Source organism: Scylla paramamosain, unplaced genomic scaffold, assembly GCF_035594125.1.
Source record: "Scylla paramamosain isolate STU-SP2022 unplaced genomic scaffold, ASM3559412v1 Contig2, whole genome shotgun sequence".
In the NCBI taxonomy this organism is placed as follows: domain Eukaryota; kingdom Metazoa; phylum Arthropoda; class Malacostraca; order Decapoda; family Portunidae; genus Scylla; species Scylla paramamosain.
In genome coordinates this window covers 4,337,501-4,355,210 of record NW_026973667.1, presented here as the reverse complement: position 1 = coordinate 4,355,210, position 17,710 = coordinate 4,337,501, and the positions used below count along the sequence as shown (strand labels likewise).

Sequence of the window (17,710 nt, the reverse complement as noted above, 5' to 3'; positions counted from 1 at the left end):
AGAAATGCATGATGATGGCCGCAGAAGATATTTGCCCTGAAAAACGTAGATCATTTGCAAACATAAGCCTTTCAAGAAATACAGTTGCAGAAAGAGTAAATGAACTGTCAGAAAATCTTAATAGTCAGCTCAAAGAAAAAGTTGCTAAATTTGTAGCATTTTCTGTAGCAATCGATGAAAGTACAGACATTACTGACATAGCTCAACTAGCAGTGTTCATACGTGGTGTTGATGAAAATATGCAGGTAACTGAAGAATTTGTGGAATTAGTACCAATGAAAGGAACAACAACAGGGGATGATATATTTGTGAGTTTGACTGGTGCACTTGATAGGATAGGTGTTGACTGGAAGAAAACTGTGAGTCTGACAACAGATGGAGCATCTCAAATGGTTGGTAGAAAGGCTGGCGTGACAGCAAAGTTAAAGGAAAAACTACTCACCCTGAATTCAGACCATCAAATTCACAGTGTTCATTGCATAATTCACAGGGAAGTGCTTTGCAGTAAAATATTAAAGATGGATCACGTTATGGATGTTGTTGTCAAGGCAGTAAACTTTATACGAGCGCGAGGTCTGAACCACAGACAGTTCAACTGCCTATTGGAGGAAACTCACTCTCACGGTCTGCCTTATCACACTGATGTTCGTTGGTTAAGCCGGGGAATTGTGCTGAAGCGCTTTTATGAATTAAGAAGTGAAATACAAAGTTTCATGCATAACAAAGGAAGAAATGTCCAGGAACTGAAAGACTATGATTGGCTTCAAGATTTAGCCTTCATGGTAGATATGACAGAACACTTGAATTTGCTCAATACAAGACTGCAAGGTCGCAATAAATTGGTGACAGACATGCATGAGTCCATTCGTGCTTTTGAGGTGAAGCTCAAACTTTTTGAACGTCAACTAGCAGCGAATAATGCTGCACACTTTCCTACACTGAAATCATTGCAAAGCACACCTGAGTTTCGTGGAATTATCAGCAGAGAAAAGTACTGCAACATGATTTCCAAGTTACTGAACGAATTTGGAGAAAGATTTGCAGACTTAAAGAACCTTGAGAGTGATTTCTCGATCTTTCGAAATCCTTTCGCTGCAAATCCTGATGAGACACCAGAGGATATTCAGTTAGAACTAATTGATCTTCAGTGCGATTCTGCGTTGAAGGAAAAGTTCTCAAGTGTTGATATTGGTACATTCTATCAATATGTTGGGCCAAGATATCCTCGAATCAAATGTTTGGCATCAAAGATTATGTCAATGTTCGGCAGTACCTATGTCTGTGAGCAACTCTTCTCACTGATGAACTTGAACAAGTCTGGACTCAGGTCTCGGCTCACTAATGAACACCTCAACTCAACACTGAAAGTAGCCATTGCTCAGTCTCTGGCGCCAAACACATAGACGAACTTGTACAGACCAAGAGGTGCCAAGTTTCTGGGAGCAGCACGACCAGGAATTAAGGTAAATGATGCTTCCTTTTCTTTACTGGTTTATCTTTTGGTTACGTGTGTGCAAACGCGAGTGAAGGTAGAATATATTATTATTATTATTATTATTATTATTATTATTATTATTATTATTATTATTATAATATTACCTATTATTATTATTATTATTATTATTATTATTATTATTATTATTATTATTATTATATAATTACCTATTATTATTATTATTATTATTATTATTATTATTATTATTATTAATATTATTATGGTCATACGTGATTATCTGGCCCGCACATTGAATGTGAAGGTGAAATCTGGCCCCTTGGGATAAATGAGTTTGACACCCCTGCTCTACACAGTCCCAGCAACAACACCATCCACTCTTTTCCCGTCTTCTCCACTCTTTCATTCCTATATTCCTATCATGCCCTAACTCAGTCAGTATCACTTGCATCATCTCATTCCTGTCTCTGGCATACTGCACACACTCCAGCACCACATGTTCCACCGTCTCATCCTCTCCCATGTCACACATCTGGCACACTTTGCTGCGGGACTCAGACCACCTGTAATTCCTTGCATTCACATCCATACACTGTGCCCTCGCTCGGAAGAGAAGATCACCACCCAGGCTTCCATCATACCACCTTTCATACCTCGGGGCCTCTTTCTCCTTGTACCATTCCAGGGTCTTCTTTCTTTCCATCTCATTCTTCCATTCATTCAATCCCACACATTTCACTTCTTTGTCTCATTCTTCCATTTTCTCACATCCCATTCGGCTCCCACTCTGCCTCCTCTTGTTACCACCCATTCACGCTCATTTTGATTCCTACCAGCCATTCTTATCGCCCACACAACTTGCAATCCATTCCTGTCTGTCATTCTCATGCATCTCTTCCTCCATTTGCTTCCACTTTCATTCCACAGGTACACCTTCCTTGCTATTCTTGCATCATCCATTCTCTCAAGCCTAATCTTGTACCTAAGTGTGGCTTTTGTCAGTCTTTCTCTGAAGGTGCTCCATCCCATGTCACCTCTCAAGGCTTCAACTGCAGTGAGCGTTTTGATACCAGATAGCGCCAGAATTTTTTATTCTCGCCGGAAAATAAATACTTTTTGGGGCAAGGTTTTACAAGCTTACAAAGGTGTATCGTTGCACAGTAATGCATCTGAATTTTAAGTCAATTAATTTCGTGATAACTGACAGCACATGACATTGTTTGAGCCTCTATTCATAATTTCAGATGATATTCTTAAAAGAGCCTATAAGTGTATCAAGGCAGGCAATCTGTAATTTTCTACTGACCTCAATGGAAGTATACTAATATATACTTGCATTTTCATGTACTAAACAACAGGCAAATCCATTTAATGTAAATAAAATATAATTTTGTATCAGAGACTTTATTTTTGCGGTACGATCACTATCCTCGGGTACTTGGGCAGCGAGCAAACCAAAACACAGGACCACGCTTACTCGACTACCCTGCACAATGGATACATCACCGCCACAATCATGGACTACAGCGGAATTAAGAAAATTCCAGAAAGAACGAGCTATACCCTATTCTGGATATAGTAAAGCAAAGTAAAGGCCTTTGTATCGGCAGAGCTGAGAGGCTATTGTTTACACTTTACACTCCTTTCTAACGGCGCGCGGCGCTTTCTTTAACTGAAAAATCATGATCAAGATGAGTACGTCGTACGTCCGCCAGCGGTGCTGTTCTTTTTTTTATTTCACTGATTAGTTTCATATACAGGACGTGTCAGTGATATCTGATATTTTTCAACATTCCCAGATAAAATGCACAAGCCGAAATCAACATCCTTTTATTTTTACTGTTCATACTTACTTAAAAAAAAATCATTACCTATTTTTAGTTTTATCTTATAATTCAATTAACAAAGCCTTATCATACACCAGTAAGTATGAATATCAAAATTAAGGGTTATGTTTTTAATTTTAGATACACTTGTGCAGCAATTCATGCAGTACTTTTCCTGCACATCGATTTCAAATTTAGCTAAGACACCCCTTTGCCCCAGGAAATCGGAGACAATTAAAAATGCTGGCGCTGATAGGTATCTACCAGCCTCACTGCGACGTCTCACCCACAGGTCAATTCGCAGTAGACACCTGCCGAAACGATAATTACTCCCAGTGAGGTCTAAAGCACTGTTCAGGGGGTGCTGTGAACTTATCATTAAACCCAGCTGTGACCTCACTGAACGTTTCCCTTTGTGTCTCACAACACAAGGGGGCAGTCACAGCCTGCCCTCTAAAGACAACTCTCTTGCTCCACACAAAACTACAAGCACCTAATAACACACACACCCTTCACTCAAAAATTTTAAAATCATGGCGACTCCTACACCAGCCTCGGAGTCCCCATCTGGGGAGGGGACCATAAATGTCCCCAGGTCGGACTACCTTTCCGTCGACGACCCTAAGTGTCTTGACACCCCCCTCAACTTTTTCTTCATTAACTTCTGCAACATTCGCGGTCTAAGATCTAATTTTCAATCTGTAGAACACCACCTCTCCTCTTCTAAACCTCATCTTCTTTTCCTCACTGAAACTCAGGTGTCTGAGGTAACTGACAGTAGCCCCTTTTCTGTTCCCTCCTACTTTCTCTATCCTCATTTTCGATCCAAAGCTGGATGCTGTGTTTATGTGCGCAATGACTTAACCTGCTCTCGTGACCACACTCTTGAATCTTCCGAGTTTTCCACTATCTGGCTACGACTACAGAGTCATTCTCATACTAAATTTATCTGTGCTGTATACCTCTCTCCTAACTCCTCTGACTATAAGAAATCTTTGACTACTTAACTTCCAAAATGGAGCACATTCTGACCCTCTTCCCTTTTGCAGAGATCTCCATTCTTGGAGACTTCAATGTTCACCACCAGCTTTGGCTTTCCTCTCCCTTCACTGACCATCCTGGTGAACTAGCCTACAACTTTGCTATCCTCCATGACCTAGAGCAATTGGTGCAACACCCTACTCGTATTCCTGACCGTCTTGGAGATACGCCCAACATTCTTGACCTTTTCCTGACCTCTAATCCTTCTGCTTATGCTGTCACTCTTTCTTCTCCATTGGGCTCCTCCGATCACAATCTCATATCTTTATCTTGTCCTATCACTCCAATCCCTCCTCAGGATCCCCCTAAGCGAAGGTGCCTCTGGCGTTTTGCCTCTGCTAGTTGGGGGGACCTGAGGAGGTATTTTGCTGATTTTCCTTGGAATGACTACTGCTTCCGTGTCAGAGACCCGTCTTTGTGTGCTGAGCGCATAACAGAGGTGATAGTGTCTGGCATGGAGGCGTACATTCCTCACTCTTTTTCTCGTCCTAAACCTTCTAAACCTTGATTTAACACAGCTTGTTCTCGTACTATACATGAAAGAGAGGTGGCCCACAAAAGGTACTTAAGCCTTCCATCACCAGAATCTCATGTACTTTATATTTCTGCCCGGAACCATGCCAAGTCTGTTCTCCAACTAGCCAAAAACTCCTTCATTAACAGAAAATGTCAAAACCTTTCAAGATCTAATTCCCCTCGTGATTTCTGGCATCTAGCCAAAAATATCTCCAATAACTTTGCTTCTTCTTCTTTCCCTCCTCTACTTCAACCAGATGGCACCACTGCTATCACATCTATTTCTAAAGCTGAACTCTTTGCTCAAACCTTTGCCAAAAACTCTACCTTGGATGATTCTGGGCTTGTTCCTCCCTCTCCTCCACCCTCTGACTACTTCATGCCACATATTAAAATTCTTCACAATGATGTTTTCCATGCCCTCGCTGGCCTAAACCCTCGGAAGGCTTATGGACCTGATGGGGTCCCTCCAATTGTTCTCCGAAACTGTGCCTCCGTGCTTGCACCTTGCCCAGTCAAACTCTTTCAGCTCTGTCTGTCAACATCTACCTTTCCTGCTTCCTGGAAGTTTGCCTACATTCAACCTGTTCCTAAAAAGGGTGACCGCTCTAATCCCTCAAACTACCGTCCTATTGCTTTAATTTCCTGTTTATCTAAAGTTTTTGAATCTATCCTCAACAGGAAGATTCTTAAACATCTATCACTTCACAACCTTCTATCTGATCGCCAGTATGGGTTCCGTCAAGGCCGCTCTACTGGTGATCTTCTGGCTTTCCTTACTGAGTCTTGGACATCCTCTTTTCGAGACTTTGGTGAAACTTTTGCTGTTGCCTTGGACATCTCAAAAAACTTTGATAGAGTCTGGCACAAAGCTTTGATTTCCAAACTACCCTCCTACGGTTTCTATCCTTCTCTCTGTAACTTCATCTCAAGTTTCCTTTCTGACCGTTCTATTGCTGCTGTGGTAGACGGTCACTGTTCTTCTCCTAAATCTATTAACAGTGGTGTTCCTCAGGGTTCTGTCCTGTCACCCACTCTCTTCTTATTATTCATTAATGATCTTCTAAACCAAACTTCTTGTCCTATCCACTCCTACGCTGATGATACCACCCTGCACTTTTCCACGTCTTTTCATAGACGTCCAACCCTTCAGGAAAACCCTTCAATGAAAAAAAAAAAATATATATATATATATATATATATATATATATATATATATATATATATATATATATATATATATATATATATATATATATATATATATATATTTTTTTTTTTTTTTGCAATTTCTTCCCAGTTGAAATCCTTCCATTGGTACAGCTGGCACGCCATGCACATTGTCTCCAGGGACTCCTTCACTGCCTCAATACTCCTTCCATTGCTACAGCTGGCACGCCATGCACATTGTCTCCAGGGACTCCTTCACTGCCTCAATACTCCTTCCATTGCTACAGCTGGCACACCATGCACATTGTCTCCAGGGACTCCTTCACTGCCTCAATACTCCTTCCATTGCTACAGCTGGCACACCATGCACATTGTCTCCAGGGACTCCTTCACTGCCTCAATACTCCTTCCATTGGTACACCTGGCACGCCATGCACATTGTCTCTAGGGACTCCTTCACTGCCTCAATACTCCTTCCATTGGTACACCTGGCACGCCATGCACATTGTCTCCAGGGACTCCTTCACTGCCTCAATACTCCTTCCATTGGTACACCTGGCACACCATGCACATTCTCTCCAGGGACTCCTTCACTGCCTCAATACTCCTTCCATTGGTACTGTAGCCGCACCGGCTGGGCATCAATTGGCTCTCAGGTGATCTGTTTTACTGATCACACCCATCATCGTAGGGTCGAGGAAAGGCAGTTCTCTCTCTGACGTTTATTGATGAGGTAGGCATGACCGTAAGAACTGCGAACAAGTTCTCGGTCTCAATTTCTTACAAAATAACATTATACACTGATATTAAACACTTTCAACATATTACAATATTCATTAACAATACATGCAATTGACTTAGCACTATGACAATCAGTTTTTACCACAAAATTAAAGTATTTACCTCGGTCACCATCCTGCCCGTCTTTGTCTGAGCGCGACTTGGCCGTGAGTGATGCCCGAAGGCGACTAGCAGGTTAACCCCACACTACCAACAAGTGAGCATCGGCTTCGGTGCTTAATATAGCATTAAATACTGATACTCACACATATTACACGTTTTCATGCAAATAGAAAACTATTGAACATTTAACTTATATATGCCGAGGAATAATCACATGAGGTACATACGCTTTACACACAGTAACATGGCTCCCCTAAATTGTGTAACAATTTACCTTAAATTAAGATTAGTATGTACCTTAAAACTATTACAATATTCATTAACAATACATGCAATTGACTTAGCACTATGACAATCAGTTTTTACCACAAAATTAAAGTATTTACCTCGGTCACCATCCTGCCCGTCTTTGTCTGAGCGCGACTTGGCCGTGAGTGATGCCCGAAGGCGACTAGCAGGTTAACCCCACACTACCAACAAGTGAGCATCGGCTTCGGTGCTTAATATAGCATTAAATACTGATACTCACACATATTACACGTTTTCATGCAAATAGAAAACTATTGAACATTTCACTTATATATGCCGAGGAATAATCACATGAGGTACATACGCTTTACACACAGTAACATGGCTCCCCTAAATTGTGTAACAATTTACCTTAAATTAAGATTAGTATGTACCTTAAAACTAGGATTAGCACATAATATGTTTTGTTACACTGGCTCCTTGGCGGGGATGCTCCGGTCTATTATTATGCATTACCTTCTAACAGCAATACTAGACTATGTATTGGCCTCTCTATGATGGTCCTGTTTGCCTTTATGTGTCTTCCCTGGTTGTCGAGATTACAGTCTGAAACCAGGACCTTAACCTTTCTTACTAGACCATCATGATCAGGAGATACTTCTGTTACTCTTCCCAGTTTCCACTGGTTCCTTGCTAAATTCTGATCTTTGATGATAACTATGTCATTTACACTGAGATTCCTCTTTGGTGTTGTCCACTTATTTCTAAGCTGTAGGAATTGCACATACTCCTTTTTCCACCTGGACCAGAACTGGTTGGCCAGGTATTGTGCTCTGCGCCATCTCTTTATGCAGTACAGGTCCTTCTTAATGAAAATGCTTGGAGGAGGCAGTACTACCTTTGTTTTCATAGTTAACAAATTACTGGGTGTCAACGGTGTAAGACTTTCTGGGGAGTTAAGATGGTCCACAGTTAGGGGACGACCATTAACTATATTTTCTGCTTCAACTAGGAAGGTTCTCAGATCTTGGTCATCTAACTGAGTACCATGCTGATCAAGCAACACAGAGAGTACATTTCTCACTGTGCGTATCTGCCTCTCCCAAACACCTCCCATGTGACTGGAATTGGGTACATTCATGTTAAAAACAATCCAGTCACACTGATCTTTCACGAGTTCTTGTCTGACTTTATTGTTATTTAATTCTTTTAAGCATTTCTCATACTCTGATTTGGCTCCTACAAGGTTAGTTCCTTGGTCACATCTCAACTGTCTTACGGGCCCTCTTCGTCCTACAAAGCGACGGTATGCACTTAGGAAGGAACTTGTATCCATGCTGTTGGCTGTCTCTATGTGCACAGCTCTACATGCCATGCAAGTAAAGAGCACTCCATATCTTTTAAGCTCTTTACGCCCCTCTTTGACATAGAAAGGGCCAAAGAAATCTACTGCTGAGTATGTAAAAGGAGGTGATGGTTCTAGTCTGTCAATAGGCAGGTCTGCCATCTTCTGTCCCTGTGTTGTACTTCTAACTTTACGACAGATAATGCACTTTGAAATGTGCCTTGATACTAGGGATGATCCTCCTACTATCCAGTATCCACATGACCTGATTTCATTTAAAGTTATGCCCCTGCCTTGATGATTTGTCCTTTTGTGATGGTGGCATATTATCAGCTGGGTTATGTGAGATGTTTTGGGGAGGATGACTGGATGTTTGGATTCATCTGTCAAATTAGAAAGCCTCAATCTTCCTCCTACTCTCATGATACCATTTTTGTCAATGAAGGGATCTAACTTATAGAGGGAACTGGTCTTGTCTATCACTTTTGTTCCCTTGCCATTGTCTCCTTTAATTAAAGAATTATGGTTAGCAGATGATTTCAGTACATTTATTTCCTTCTGGAATGCCTTTGCTTGCAGTTGTTTTATAATTACATTTTCAGCTTCTGACACTTCTGCTACATTTACTGGCTTATATGTGTTTCCCTTTACTTTAGTAGTGCCATCACCTTTTCCTCTGAAGCTGTTCAGAAGCTTGAGGCATACAGCAACTGCCCTCTTTGCTTTAAACCAATCTGAAAAATACTCAAGTCTTTCTAGTATATCTGTGGGCTGTTGTGTACCTACAGCATGGCATACAACTTTCTTCACTTCTGGATCATTCTCATTTATGACCTTGTACTGGGAATGGCTATCCATTTTGCTATGTTGCCAAAGGAATTCTGGGCCATTCCACCAGATCTTGCTATTACACAATTCATCTGCTGTCATGCCTCTAGATGCATGATCTGCTGGGTTATACTGTGTCTCTACAAATTTCCACTGATCTGGTGAAGTGTGATCTCTTATTGTTTCTACTCTATTTGCAACATATACATGGAATCTCTTTGCTTCATTTGCAATGTAACCAAGGACTACTTTGCTGTCTGTCCAAAATACTTCTTCCACATTATTATACTCAAGTTCTCCCTTCAAGAGTTTATGGATTCTAACTGACACCACTGCTGCTGCTAGTTCTAGTCTGGGAATTGTTATGGTTTTTAGAGGTGTGACACGTGACTTTGCCATTACTAATGCACAATGAATTTGGCCAGTCTTGCTAATTAATCTAATATATGAGCACTGGCCATATCCCTCTTGACAGGCATCTGAAAAGTGATGGAGTTCAACCTTTTCTACTTCCCCAAAGTCATCAGGTTTGTAGCATCTAGGTACCTTTAACTGATCTAGTTTGTGCAGCTCATCCTTCCATTTTATCCATTTAGGTTTGACATAATCTGGCACCTCATCATCCCAATCAACTGCATTCTTACATAATTCTTGTAAAATTTGCTTTCCAGTCAGTATGAGAGGTGACACTAGACCTAATGGATCATATATAGAGCTCACTGTTGACAGAATACCTCTCCTGGTGAGTGGCTTGTCTTTCAGCTTTATTCTAAATTGAAATGTGTCAGATTCTATGCACCACTCAACTCCCAAAGTTCTTTCTATAGGCAGTGTGTCTTCATTCTTACTAAAATCCAAACTTTTAATTCCATCTGCTCTCTCATGAGGAGAAATTGCAGCTAATACATCTTTGTTGTTTGACAAGAACTTATGAAGGTTAAAACCTCCCTTGTAACATAATTCTTTGCTCTGCTGAATAAGAGTGACAGCTTCATCCATTGTAGCTACTGACTTCAAACCATCATCAACATAAAAGTTGTTTCTTACAAACTTGGCTGCATCAGATCCACACCCGTAGTCATCTGCAGCTTTCTTAAGAGCAAAGTTCGCTACACTTGGAGATGAAGTAGCTCCAAACAGGTGAGCTGTCATCCTGTATTCAGCTATCTTATTATTAAGGTCACCATTTTCCCACCAAAGGAATCTTAACATGTCTCTGTGTTCTGGGTTGACTTTCACTTGATGGTACATTGCTTCTATATCACATACAAGTGCAATGCTTTCTTGCCTAAACCTACACAATACTCCAATAAGTTTGTTGGTAAGGTCTGGGCCTTGTAACAGGTGACTGTTTAATGACTGGTTCCTGTAGTTTGCACTACAGTCAAATACAACTCTCAACTTCTTTGGCTTTCTTGGATGATAGACTCCATGATGTGGAATGTACCAGACCTTACCATCATTCCTAACTAAATCCTTTGTCGGTACAACCTCTGCATAACCCTTTGTAATCATATCATCCATGAACACTTTGTAATCACCTTTGTGTTGATTATCCTTCTCAAGTTTAGCTCTTAACTTCTTGAGTCTCTGCTCTGCTAATAGTTTGTTGTTTGGAAGCTTGACCTTATCATCTTTAAGAGGAAGGGGCAACTCATAATGGCCATCCTTCAGCTGATGTACTCCTTCTTTCATCTTACTCATAAACCTTTTATCTTCATATGATAATGGAGTGTCAGCTGACTTTCTATCACTGAAGTCAAGTTCAAACATATCTCTCACTTGAGAAGGATTAATCATCTCTTTGGTTTTAGTAGGAACCACTAAGAAATTAACCCTCTTTTCTTCATTGATTTCTACTTCTTGTGTCACTGTTCTGTAGACTACCACTGTATCCTCCAATGGACTTGAATGTGGTGAGATTTTACCAATGATCCCCCAACCTAGCTCTGTCCTACGAGCATAGGGATGCTTCTTACTATCACCTGCTATTTGCTCTTCTGCCATAATGGCTTCTGCACAATCAAGACCAATGAGAAGTCCTATGTCAATGTTTGGGTCATATTTCATTAGTTTGTCAGAGATTGCCTTTAAGTGGGGCCAGTCACAAGCAGTCTCAGGCCTTGGTATCTGACTCCGTCCAGCTGAAATGTTTTCTGTTGAATATGCTGAAGGGACTGATATTTCTGCTTCTTCATTATAACCTCTTACTTTAAGTCCATGAATTTTGATAGAATCAGTGATTTGTTTTCCACTTATTGTGTGGATATTGAGTGACACTGATGGTCCACTAACTCCCAATTTATTCAGAGTGCTTTCCTTGATGAATGAAGCATCAGACTGCTCATCCAGCAGGGCATACACTAAAAATTTATTCTCTTCGTTACTAACATGATGTAACCATACAGGAACTATCATGGTGTGCATGTCATGTGTCACTGATTCTGTAACTTTGACCTTATTGGCTACTACTGTGGGTTTATCATCTTTAGGCTGAGTTGCTTGTGCTGGCACCTTTTGGCTCTCAGTTCTTGTCATGTCATCATTGTGAAGAGCTGTGGGATGGTATCTCTGACATACTTTACAAACTTTCCTTCTTCTACAATCCTTTCCTTTGTGACCCATTTTTAGACACCCTGTACATAACCGTTTTTCTTTAGCAAATTTGTACCTAGTATTACCATCAAGTTTGGCAAATTCCTTGCAATCATCTAAATCATGATCCTTTGTACAGTAGTGACAGAATCGTCCTTTCCTTTCCTGGTCCTTGGGATACTGTTTGTTGGCTTGTACATTTACTTTACTTTGGAATGACCACATTGGTTTTTCCTCAATTGATTTAGCCATGAAAGTTCTACTCCCTCTATTCTTTGTCATGATGTTTGATTCCCTTGGTTTCCAATTGGTTGCCCATGTTTGAGTTTTGATCCAGTCATTTACTTCCCTACTTACTGAATTCCAGGAAAGAAATGGATTGCTTGCTCCTTTTGCTTCGTTCTGGACAAATTCACATAACATTTCAAAGGGTGGGTGGTGCTCTTCATTGCTACTAGAAGTGTTATTACTGTTAGTATCAAGATATATCATCGCTTGCTTTCTCCAGTCATGAACAACATGTTCAGGGAGTTTTGCTAGCACCTTTCTCTGCTCTCTAGGATCATTCAGAAATGACAAATAAGAAGTGTGTTTCATTGCAGCTAAGCAGCACTTCAAAAAATCTGAGAATGCTGTTAATGCTGGACCATTATGCGGAGAGATTGGTAGCCAATTCATTAACTTATTTGTGTAAGCATCAGCTATGATGCTTTTGTTTCCAAATCTATCACTAAGAATTTTCTTTGCTTGCACATAGTCAGCATCAGAGTTAAAGTGCATTAACATTTTAATGGCATTCTTTGCCTCACCAGTTGTATACCTCTCTAAGTAGGCAAGTCTCTCTTTACCAACAGAAGTTTTAGACTCTACATAAGTTTCAAAGTTTTTCAACCAACTTGGAAATTCCATGGGTTCTCCATCAAAAGTGTTAGGCTCTATTGGAGGGAGGCTCCACTTGGGATCAGGTATGTTGATTGCAAAGGTTCCCCCAGGATGGGAAAAGGATTGATGATTCTGTCTCACATTATTCACATTATTAGGCATGTTGACATTATGAGTGTGTCTACGAGAGCTTGGTACAAGACTTTGAGCTGTAGGGTTGAGATTTATTACCTGAGGTTCACTAAATATTTGTCCATCTACTTCATTTGTCATCAATTCATTATCTCTATTGCAAGAAGAAGGTTTCTGTGGGTCATGGAATGTAACATATTTGTGAGGCATGGCATTGTCACTTTGTTGATTTGCAATTGCTTGTGCTTTCATTTCATTTTGTGACTCTATGTATTGTTGAAGATAACTTTGCTTCTCTACACTTTCATCATTACCTGGAAGCATTTTTACTTCTTCAACTAAGCTAAGAGCATTAAGTTCAGCACTAGCAACTGCTAAATCTCTCTCTTTCTTTTTCTTTGAGAACATTGCTTCTGCCTCTGCTTTTGTCTTAGCTAACATAACTTCTGCCTCTGCTAAACTATCATGATATTCCATTTCCTTTCTAAGTCTGGCTACCTTTGCTGCTACTTCTTGCTTTCTTTGTGCTGCTGATGAACGTGATGAAGTAGATGAGACTCTAGAATGTCTAGACCGTTTGCTGGAACAAATTGATCCTCTGTCATTCTTTAACTCCTTTCTTTTACATTCTATACTTTCTAATATTTCATGGTGAACTTGTTGATTGTGTTCCAGCTCTTCATTTAGCTCCTCTGACCTTTCTGGCTCTAGTTCCACCAGCTTTGTGTATTCCACATAATACTGCTGAAATGCCTCTATTACTTCACTTGACATGGGCTCTAATTCAAAGGGGCTAATTACAATTTTTAATCCTTTCTTAATTTTGCTGGTAACACTGCTCCATTTACGCTTACAGGACTCTGCTCTTCCTTTGGTTACACTGACTTGATATTCTCTTCCTTTATCGGTTGGCACTCGCTCCCTGACACTAACTTCTTCAATACAAGTTTGATCCCTGTCCACTTGCTCACCCTCACCTTCCCTAAGGCCATCTACGGCATTAATTTCCTCAGTATCAGACATATCTAACAACTTAATTGTGTCAATACTGAGACACTGAAAGAGCAATTTAAAATTACCACTCTTAATACTAGCTAATTGTGGGTAATTTTCACTTAGGCTACTCAATTCAGTGCACATACATACTATTATACTTTCTTGCCTGTGACCATGGGTTCTACAAAATGGTGGCGAGGCACAGTGGGTAGAAGGGAGTGGTTGTCGTCAAGGGTAGAGCTGACCCCGGGGCCTCAGAGGTCAACCTATAGGCTTACGTCAGCGTCCCCTCGTCCTGTGACTCACTCTTGCTACGGTTTCACATGGAGCCAATTTCTTGCTTGTAGGTCGAGTTCTTACTGTAGCCGCACCGGCTGGGCATCAATTGGCTCTCAGGTGATCTGTTTTACTGATCACACCCATCATCGTAGGGTCGAGGAAAGGCAGTTCTCTCTCTGACGTTTATTGATGAGGTAGGCATGACCGTAAGAACTGCGAACAAGTTCTCGGTCTCAATTTCTTACAAAATAACATTATACACTGATATTAAACACTTTCAACATATTACAATATTCATTAACAATACATGCAATTGACTTAGCACTATGACAATCAGTTTTTACTACAAAATTAAAGTATTTACCTCGGTCACCATCCTGCCCGTCTTTGTCTGAGCGCGACTTGGCCGTGAGTGATGCCCGAAGGCGACTAGCAGGTTAACCCCACACTACCAACAAGTGAGCATCGGCTTCGGTGCTTAATATAGCATTAAATACTGATACTCACACATATTACACGTTTTCATGCAAATAGAAAACTATTGAACATTTCACTTATATATGCCGAGGAATAATCACATGAGGTACATACGCTTTACACACAGTAACAGGTACAGCTGGCACGCCATGCACATTGTCTCCAGGGACTCCTTCACTGCCTCAATACTCCTTCCATTGCTACAGCTGGCACGCCATGCACATTGTCTCCAGGGACTCCTTCACTGCCTCAATACTCCTTCCATTGGTACACCTGGCACGCCATGCACATTGTCTCCAGGTAGCGTGGTTTTGCCACCCCGTGACACTGGCTTTTCTTATTATTATTTAGTTATTTTCTTTTAATGTAAGAGGGCTGTTGGAAAAGGACAACAAAAAAATTGAATAAAAAAGCCAACTTAATGCCAGTTCCTGTAGAGGAGCCAAATGAAATGAGAAAAATGAAAATAGATAAAACGATGTCTTGAGCCTCCCCCTCGTTGAAAGACTTGAAGCCATTCGAAGGAGGAAATGCAGAAGCAGGCAGGGAGTTCCACAGTTTACCTGAGAAAGGGAAGAATGAACGAGAACACTGGTTAACTCTTGGTGTTGTCTCTGCCTGCCCTCTCACCCTCCCCCTTCACGCACACCACGACCACCGCAAGCCTTTCACGACATTCCAGGGTGGCCTGTGCACTCTGCCGCCTTCTCTCATGACAGAGCTGCCTACATCTATCTTTTCTCCTCTTACATTCCTCTCCTTCCTATACACAAAGACTCCTGCTCCTCCTCCTCCTCCATCCTGAACGTTCTGTGCCTCTCCAATCATCACCTGCTCACCACCATGCACGTGCACGCCCTCCTTTGAATGTCTCGCTCGCCATCATCATCACCATCACCACCGTCATCATGACCACGGGCACAGCTGGCAGCAGTGAAGGAGCAGATATGAGGGCGCAGTGATACAGGGCCAGTCATCACCAAACAAGCACACAGACAACACGGTTGGTGACACAACAGGATGGTGAGGAACACGAGGGCAACCTTTCCCTTCCAGGACAAGAACATGAGGAGGAAAGTCACCACCACGACAATTACACAGAAACTGTTAGCTGCTACACTTGTGTGCTCCATCACCTGGAGAGAGAGAGAGAGAGAGAGAGAGAGAGAGAGAGAGAGAGAGAGAGAGAGAGAGAGAGAGAGAGAGAGAGAGAGAGAGAGAGAGAGAGAGAGAGAGAGAGAGAGAGAGAGAGAGGCAAAGATGGTGCCAGACTTAACATAACCTAACATGTGAAGGGAGACAAAAAGAAACGGAAACACAAACACTTGAGGCAAGGAGAGAGAGGGGCTGCCTCACTACAATATATTCCTGTAGCTGAGGCCCTGTATACTACACCTGGTGAATACACAAACACTTGAGGCAAGGAGAGAGAGGGGCTGCCTCACTACAATATATTCCTGTAGCTGAGGCCCTGTATACTACACCTGGTGAATACACAAACACTTGAGGCAAGGAGAGAGAGGGGCTGCCTCACTACAATATATTCCTGTAGCTGAGGCCCTGTATACTACACCTGGTGAATACACAAACACTTGAGGCAAGGAGAGAGAGGGGCTGCCTCACTACAATATATTCCTGTAGCTGAGGCCCTGTATACTACACCTGGTGAATACACAAACACTTGAGGCAAGGAGAGAGAGGGGCTGCCTCACTACAATATATTCCTGTAGCTGAGGCCCTGTATACTACACCTGGTGAATACACAAACACTTGAGGCAAGGAGAGAGAGAGGGGCTGCCTCACTACAATATATTCCTGTAGCTGAGGCCCTGTATACTACACCTGGTGAATACACAAACAAAGGTTTACTGCACACACACATTTATTGAAAGTCACACCTGCACTGCCAACAAAACAAATGCTGGGGCCATGACTCCCCCACACCACCACCACCACCACCACACAAAACTGCTGGGGCCATGACTCCCCCACACCACCACCACCACACAAAACTGCTGGGGCCATGACTCCCCCACACCACCACCACCACCACCACCACACAAAACTTCTGGGGCCATGACTCCCTCACAGGAACGGCCACCACCACCACCACCACCACCACAGGTACAGGTGTGGCCCCATGTGTCCACACACCACCACCTCAGAAGTGGATCTTCACGTGCTGGGCAATCTCACCCTTTGTCTTGAAACACTTGCCACAAACATCACACTCGAACTCCCTCACCCCAGTGTGTCTGAAGGCGTGTTCATTGAGACGAGAAATGGTGGTAAATTTCTTCCCACACTCATCACACTCATAATTTCTAACACCACTGTGTGTCAGGGTGTGTCTGGTGAGGTTACCCTTGTGGGTAAATTTCTTCCCACACTCATCACACTCATAATTTCTAACACCACTGTGTGTCAGGATGTGTCTGGTGAGGGAAGACTTGTGGGTAAATTTCTTCCCACACTCACCACACTCATAATTTCTAACACCACTGTGTGTCAGGGTGTGTGAGGTGAGGTGAGACTTGTGGGTAAATTTCTTCCCACACTCACCACACTCATAATTTCTAACACCACTGTGTGTCAGGGTGTGTGAGGTGAGGGAATACTTGTGGGTAAATTTCTTCCCACACTCATCACACTCATAATTTCTAACACCACTGTGTGTCAGGGTGTGTGTGTTGAGGTTAGACTTACTTGTAAATTTCTTGCTACACTCACCACACTCATAATTTCTAACACCACTGTGTGTCAGGGTGTGTGTGTTGAGGTTAGACTTACTTGTAAATTTCTTGCTACACTCACCACACTCATAATTTTTAACACCACTGTGTGTCAGGGTGTGGTAGTCAAGGCCTTGTCTGGATACAAAAGTTTTGTCACACTGCTGGCACTCAAACTTGCTCTCTCCTCTGTGGACAGAGCTGCCTGCCTCCAGGTGATTCTTGCCACCATACCTGTGCCTCCCCACACCTGAGGCTGGCTGCTGCTGCTGCTGCTGCTGCTGCT

General features: G+C 42.0%; 2 protein-coding genes across 2 annotated transcripts in view; one reads left to right on the top strand and one right to left on the bottom strand.

Moving 5' to 3' along the window:
- The window catches only part of LOC135095867 (zinc finger protein 554-like), a 101,177-nt gene that overhangs the window by 46,197 nt on the left and 37,270 nt on the right, over positions 1-17,710 (top strand). The window lies entirely within an intron of this gene.
- LOC135095906 (gastrula zinc finger protein XlCGF8.2DB-like) overlaps positions 14,384-17,710 on the bottom strand; it is a 3,556-nt gene continuing 229 nt past the window's right edge. Inside the window, exon 1 of the mRNA XM_063997052.1 lies at positions 14,384-17,710. This exon is cut by the window's right edge and continues 229 nt beyond it. Within this exon, the coding sequence (XP_063853122.1) occupies positions 16,854-17,710 (857 nt within the window). The 3' untranslated portion in view covers positions 14,384-16,853.